The sequence below is a fragment of the Mus pahari genome, chromosome 9 (genome assembly GCF_900095145.1).
Source record: "Mus pahari chromosome 9, PAHARI_EIJ_v1.1, whole genome shotgun sequence".
Lineage (NCBI taxonomy): Eukaryota > Metazoa > Chordata > Mammalia > Rodentia > Muridae > Mus > Mus pahari.
The window spans coordinates 90,291,392-90,299,019 of record NC_034598.1 but is presented as its reverse complement, the minus strand read 5'-3'; the positions used below and the strand labels follow the sequence as shown (position 1 = coordinate 90,299,019).

The 7,628-nt window shown below is 44.4% G+C and overlaps 1 protein-coding gene across 2 annotated transcripts in view; it reads left to right on the top strand.

The window, feature by feature from the left end:
* Rfx4 (regulatory factor X4) overlaps window positions 1-7,628 on the top strand; it is a 155,140-nt gene that overhangs the window by 40,622 nt on the left and 106,890 nt on the right. For both annotated transcript variants that reach the window (XM_021205782.2, XM_021205780.2), the window contains exon 3: window positions 4,965-5,025. In XM_021205782.2, the coding sequence (XP_021061441.1) occupies window positions 4,965-5,025 (61 nt within the window). The remainder of the gene's footprint in view (window positions 1-4,964; window positions 5,026-7,628) is intronic.

The following is a 7,628-nucleotide window of genomic DNA, read 5'->3' as shown; positions in this document are numbered from 1 at the left end:
ACTGGTTAGTTCATATTGTTGTTCCACCTACAGGGTTGCAGCCCCCTTCAGGTCCCTGGGTACTTTCTCTAGCTCCTCCACTGGGGACCCTGTGTTCCATCTAATAGCTGGCTGTGAGCACGCTTCCTTTTTGAGCTGGTAGTTGGAGCTCAAGAGAGTAGAAGCTGCGTCTGCTTTTTCTCAGCCTTTACAACCGGCATAGGTAGCAGGCACTCAGTTAACATTTGGTAGAAGCAACCAGTCCTCCAGGAGAATTAGGATTGAGGGTCAGGCCTGGGAGTGACCCCCGTTAAGGGAGGGAGGCCAGGCCTTCAGACCTGGGCACAAAGACACAAATGGCCCAGAGGACAGGAGGAGCCCAGGAGGCAGCAGGCATCTGATTGGTGCTGAGATCAAAGGCCCACACTGGCTGTGGATGGAACAGTTCTCGCCTAAATATAGTCAGTAGTCACCCAGGCACCAAGCCCCAGCCCACTTTTACTAACCATTTGGACTTGGGGGAGTTGTTGGAAGTATATACAACTTCTTCCTAACCCTGACCAGAGGAATCAAACGAGGCAGGCTGTAGAGAACACTGCACAGTGTCTAGCCCCAGTGCTATTTCAAAGAATATTAGTATTATTTTGATATTTAAAAATATACATATATGTATATACATAAAATATGCATGTACATAAAATTAATAAAATAAATCTTAAAAAAGTAAGACACCTATAAACATGTAGCATAATATTAAGTGTCTATAGCTGAATATTTATTTAAAATTTTTTTTTTACTTTATCTACATTTATTTTTATGCTGAATTTATTCCTGTGCCATGAGTTTTTGTTTCTTCTGTTCCTTCTAGGCTATCTTTTTCTTCTGTGCAACCTCCTCTTCTGGCTTTGGAACAGTCTGTGGCAGGGGGAGCTCATGTATGGGTTAATCTGGCCATAATGTGTTCAATGACTACAGAATCTACACCTAAACCCTTAAGTTCAGCATTACTCTCTGCATTTTTAAGCATGTGCAGCAAAAATTCAGCACTCTTTTTTGGCCACCATCCCTGTGTGCAGTCCCACTGTTAGGCATGGGCGCACCTACCGACGCCACCATTATACTGCTGGAATGGCACACATTGCTTCTTTAAAGTGACATCCTTCAGGAGTTGGTAGTTTTGGGGATATGCGTACCCTTGATGGCCTGGGCAGTTTCCTGGGTGTCCTTAAAGTGAACATGAAAGTTTGAACCTCTTGATTTGTATGATTTTGTGGGGTTTTCTGGGTCAAGAGAGTAGCGAACCATCTTCACAGGTCACCTCTGGCCGCTTACAGGAAGAGGAAGCCAAAATATTTATTTTTATTTTCTGTGTATGAGTGTCTGCCTGCCTGTATGTCTGTGCACCATGTGTGTGGCTGGTGTCTGTAGTGTCAGATGCCCTGACACTGGAGTTATAGAGAATTGTGAGCTACTACTGGAGTGCTGGAAACCAACCTCGGATGCTCCACAAGATGCACTGACACCGGTGGTTGGAGCTGCAGAACATCAGACTTACAGTGTACACTCCAATGCTGGGAGTTATCACTATTTACAATTTGATTTCCTCTTCAAAAATTCAAACTGTTTCCAGTTTGTGAACTATAGAAGCTGAATATTATGCTACATGTTTATTGGTGGCATTCTTTTTATTAAGATTTATTTTATTTATTTATGTATATGAGTACACTGTTGCTGTCTTCAGACTCCAGAAGACGGAATCAAATCTTGTTGTAGATGGTTGTAAGCCACCAATGGAACTTAGGACCTTTGGGAGAGCAGTCAGTGCTCTTAACTAATGAACCATCTCTCCATCCTCCTTTTGGTGGCATTCTTATGACATCCAAAGATCCATGTTCTACTCTGCTGTAAAACCACCTTTTTATTATTGTGGTAGTGGTGGTTTTACCCAACTGTAGACAGCAGAGTTAAAGCTGTCAAGTACTGAGGCCCTGGTAAGAGACGACACCAAGGTAACTTGGGTACTCACTACCCTTCTCAGTGATCCAGCCCTCAAGGGGAGGAGATGAATGTGGGCTAGCCTGCACAACTGGGAGATGAGCAGAGGGTGATGATAGAACAGAACCAGTTGTGTGTGATTCTTGGCCAGTGTTGGTGAGGTTTCCAACAGCTGATGCTTGCCCTCAAGAACCGTTTAGAAGGGCTCCGGTGACAAAGCAGACTAGACAGTGTTGACTCTGTTGAGTAGTCTGACATTTTTGCATCCGAGATCTCTTAGGGTTTGTATCAATACTGTGGTTTGGGTGACAGGAAAAGAACACCCAATGGGTACAGTTTTGATTAGCAGAGGAGTGGGACTGGCTTACAAAACAGAGAGGCAGCCATTCTGGGGCCCATTAATGAAAGGCAAAGCATGGAATTCAGGTTCCAGTCACTTCCTGCCTTCTCTCTGTGCTCTCAACTTCTCTCTGTCAGTCACATGTTCACTATCACCCATCCATTCCTTTACTAGCCAGAGAGTCTCTCACAGGTTCCATTTAACTGTGGGAAAAATACTTTCTCGACTGAATGTTTTAATTACAATTATACTGATAATCTGTTTTCATGGAGAAAATATTTTCTGGATTCAACTTTATTGAAACAGTTGTAAGATTTTTAGGAAAGAGTAGGTCAGGTTGTGCCCACCCTGTAGCCTGTTGTAGGATGCGTGCAGCCAAGGATAACCACAGATGTGGCCTGGCACAAAAGCAGAGGCAGCTTAAGTGCATAGTTCTTGAGCATAGACTTTGTAGATGACAACATAGTGTCACAATGTCAAAGGAACAGACACCCCTGCTTGCCACCAGAACCTTATACCATCTTCGTTGTTGTTTGTATTAGTTCTTTTCCATGTAAGCTTTCTGTGCCAAATTTTTTGTTCAGTATATTTGAAGATTTGACCAATGTGGCTTCTTTCTCTCTTTCATCTCTTTCTTTCTTTCCCCTTTGTTTTGTTTTATTTTGTTTGTCTGAGATTCTAAAAATAAAACCCAGGGATTTGCACATCTTTGAGACAGTGTCTCACTGTGTACCAGATTAGCCATGTTTTTTTCTTTTTTTTTTTTCTTTTTAACATTTATTGGGAGGTGGGCGTGCATATGACGGTTAGAGGGCAATGTTCAAGAGCCTGTTCTCTACTTCTGCCATGGGGTTCCAGGGATCGAATGCAGGCCACTCTTACCTTCCAAGTCATCTCCTGCCACTGACCCTGAACCATTAACCCTCCTACCTAAGTTTGGATATTACAGGCATGCATGACTTCAGCCAACCGATTTCTTAAAAACCAAATTCTTAGCATGTATTAAATGTATGAAGTAATGAAATTTACCATGCTATTTTCATACATGTATATAGTTTTCTTTTGAAACTATCTGAGTCTGTAGCACTTTCCTTGGATTAAATTAGTGGACCAGAAATCTTATGTTGACTTTCCCATCTCATAATCCTCCTTGAGACTTGGATGCAAAACTATTTGCCCTTCAGTAAGTAGAGATTAAGTATTGCTCTGACTATTACATTGAAGAACTTAGCAGTCAGGGCCCCATGGGTCTGACCCAGTCTGATGGCTCTTTTGGTAGGCCACCAGTTGAGTGGCCTTTACAGATAGATAAACCTTTTGATGTTTGATATTAGAGAACACTCACTGGATCCCAGTGAAGATAAATGTTAAGAACCCACCTCAGACAACTTTATTATTCTCATTAGTAGACATACTATAATATTAGTGATTATTATTAGTTTTGAATTTTTGAAAAAAATCGTACGTATGTCTCTCTCTCTGCATGCGCATGAATGTGTGTGTGTGTGTGTGTGTGTGTGTATGTGAGAGAGAGAGAGAGAGAGAGAGAGAGAGATTCATTTTCTTTCTTGTTTTAAAAACCTTGACTTTCTAAGTCACTCAAGGGGGGCTGAAGCAGAATAGTTACCATGAATTTGAGGTCAGTGTGAACCCTGTCAAAAGAAAATTCTACAAAATATTTCCGATTCTCCTCTTGTACCGAAAACCTTAAAGTACTCATTGTCCAGTCCTTTACAAAGAAGCTGGATGACCCCACCTCCCACACTGCAGTCCTGAAGTCCTACACAGCTGTCACAGTCCTAAACTGCCTGTTCTCTTGGGGTCACAAGAAGCATTCTATGGTGAACACCTGAGTCTGTCCTAGTCGCTCTAATAAAAGACCTCCAACTGTTTCTGAAGGCTGCAGTGGCCGAGGTATGGCTCCAGGGAGGAGCCACATTCCTTCTTAGCATGTACTAAGTACAGAATGGACAAGACAGCTCTCTGGGGGGTTTGTATAAAGGGCTCTGACCCTTTCACAAAGGAGTCAAAGGCCTACTCCCCAAACGCCAGCTCGGGGTGAGGTTAATTTTTCTAAACGAATACTGGAGGACCACAAACTCTCAGTCCGCAGCAGTGAATGAGGATGGCGCACTCTCCAGTCCTCAAACCACGGAGTCGGACGTCCAAAAGGTCTGCCAGGTCACCAGTGGCGGGGAGCGTCTTAGCAATGAGCGACGACGGAGGGCAGCTTGTCAGACTCACCTGTGGCTGTCAAGTAAAGAAAAACAGACTTAAGGGTCTCCTGCAGAAAACCAGTTTTCTGGGTCAGGTGTGGTAGTACATGCCTTTAATTCAGGCCTCAGGAAGAAAGTGGAGTGGCTAGCCTGGTCTACACAGTAAGTTCCAGGTTCCAATGTAACCAGGGCTACACAGTGCCATCTTGTGAAAAAAAAAAAAAAGTATGTTTTGCCCGTGTTCTTTGTACTGGTGTATGATGAGGCCAGCGTGTTGGGACTGCCAAGACATCATCGTTTCAAGGCGTCAGCGTCCAAGGGAGACCTCGGTTTTTGAAACTTGGAATTTACTGAGGAGACTTTGATTTTTTTTTTTTTCCCTCCCGTTGCCAACTGAAGTCAGCTTCTTTTTTTTCTTTTCTTTCCTTTAACAGATGAGGAAAAAGAAAATAACAGAGCATCCAAGCCCCACTCCACGCCGGCCACCCTGCAATGGTAAGTACTCGCTTTCGGCAAGTGTGAGCCACCCAGATCCTTCTGGCTAGGGCGGGCTATCACTTGGCTCTTTGGACTCTGTGATGCTTCTTTGCTAGCCCTCGAGAAATCGGCTTGGTTTGCAGGTAAACGCAAAGGGCTCACCTCCCATGGAGCCTGGCGGTTTGAGTTTTCCCATGTCTTTTCTTTGGAAGTAAATTTTATTCTTATTAGCAAGATACTGGTAAGGATTAGATTTTACGTAACTGTTGTTAATTGAGTTTTAATAGGATCTGCTATTACAATGGATGGAGTTTGAGCAAACGGTAGAAATGAGATTCTGTCCATTTTTAACCTAGGAGCCCAGAGTAAATTAATAGTTGATGGAAATATAATTATTTTAACACTACAACAATAGCAAAAGCAATCCTCTAAATGGCTTTCCATTTATTATTTGAAATTCCTGAACTTGGTGAAATGTATAGAGAGGGGCTTTCTTCTCAAAGCTTTATTTGAACATTGTGCTGTGGCTTTGAGCCTCTGACATGAGGCCCATCCTAGAGAAACTTGGCAGTCGAAGGCTATTTTTCTCTTAGCAGTCTGGCTCAGTGAACTCAAAGGAACCCGGAAGTCAAGGGGAGGGACAGGTTTGGAGAACGGAAGGTGTCACATTGATTCCGTGCCAGCTCCTGTGTGGGGTCCTCTTACCTGCTCTATGTCATCTGGGTCAATGGCCTTCCTATCACTGTGTCCATTTTCCATAGAAGGAAGGAATGCTGAGACAGTTACGTCATTGGTGGGCCATTGCTTTTAAGTGGGAGGAGCCAGGAATCTGGCTGGGGTTCTAACTGCCAACCTGGTTCTTGGGAAGAGGAAGCTGAAGGATTGGATGGAGAAAGAAAGCCAGTGGCTATAAGAACTGTGTGATGGTTTAGTATCTGGGCTAATGTATGCAGAGAGGAAGGAAAGACGGCAGAGGAGAAGGTGCCTGGATAGATCTCAGGTCAACATCCGGGAGTCTCCAGAGCCAGTTTGCTAGCAGAACTTCAATGAGAAAGAACACACATAAAGAAAAACACATAAGGGGGACAAGCAAAAGGTCTAGAAAGGAGTCTTGGAAGCCACCTGTGTTATCTGGTGACCGAGCTAGCTGATGGCTGACACTCTCGTAACAGGAGCTGACATCCTTCGGGATGCCTGCCCTCACTTATCTTCCTCTTGCCTCTGTAAGCATTAGCAAGAAGCCTGTCACCTGGGGATGAAGCAGTTGCGTGAGCACTTGCCCTGGGTACGGACGGGAAGCCTGGCTTCAATGCCCAACACGTGATAAACCACATGTGGTAACTCTTGTCTGTAATCCCAGCATGTGAAAGGTGGAGCAAGAGGGTTAAACTCAGCTTCTCCCTTACACGTAGTGAGTTTGAGGTCAGCCTGGCTACATGAGATCCTGTTCTCCCTACCTCTGATGAAAATGTGGGGCAGGGGTTCTAAGTGGACTTCTAGCCACTCGCCTCTTGTGACACCTGTTTTTCTGGTGGGTTCTTGAGCATCTGCCCGGAATGGTGAGATTGTGTCATCTGACTCTGACATCAGACTGGAGTCAGATCCCAGCTGCGTCACTTGCCAGCCTCAGGCCAGGTCCTCAGCCTTTCTCTGCCTCAGTTTGCATACCGGCGCGATGGAGGGCAGAGTGGTGTCACCCTGAAGATGACAGTGCCTGCCGTAGAGGGGTGCCGCTTAGACAGGCCCTCAGCACGCTCCTCCTGTATGAGTCCCCAAAGGGCCACCCAGAACAGGACAGGCCTCCTTCCTGCATTCTATGTCTGCAGCACCTGGTTCTCCATCAGAGATTTGTGCTTTGGAATACAAGGTCAGGTGGAACATTCTAGAACCAATTTCATCCCATGCAAACATGGAGCAAAACAGATTTGAAAATGTGTATATTTAGAAATACTAAATTCAACATCAATTTCCTTTCTGTTGCATGTTAACATAGCTTCAGTCGTTAACTAAATTCAAGCAATGCTTAGTGAATACCTACTGTGTGTCATGGCTGGTCCTAATGGGATAAAAAAAGAGGACTGCTGGACAAGCAGAACCATACAATTTTTATCTATCTATCTCTATCTATCTATCTATCTATCTATCTATCTATCTATCTATCTATCATCTATCTATCTAAATATTTATTTATTTGTTTGGTTTTGAGACAGGGTCTGTAGCCCAGGCTGGCCTTGAACTCTCTCTGGCCTCTACCTCCAGCATTTAGGGATTACAGTGTAAGCCAGATACTAAACCTTGTTTATCCAGAGCTTTGGGCAAGCTTGGAAAGCACTCTACTAACTGAGCTACATCCACAGTGGTATTTTTTTAAGGGAATCTCGAACACATCAGCCGGTGGTGGGTGCTGTGAGAGACTTAGAGGGTAGGGTGTCAGCTCTATTCTAGTGTCAGCAAGGGAAAGCATCTCTGAGGTGACACTTCAGTGGAGAGATGTATAACAGCAGCAAAGCCTCGTTGACACCTCGCCCTGAGGAAGCTATGGCCAGAGGAACATCCAGACATGGCCACTACGGTGCCCTGAGGAAGCTATGGCCAGAGGAACATCCAGACATGGCCACTAC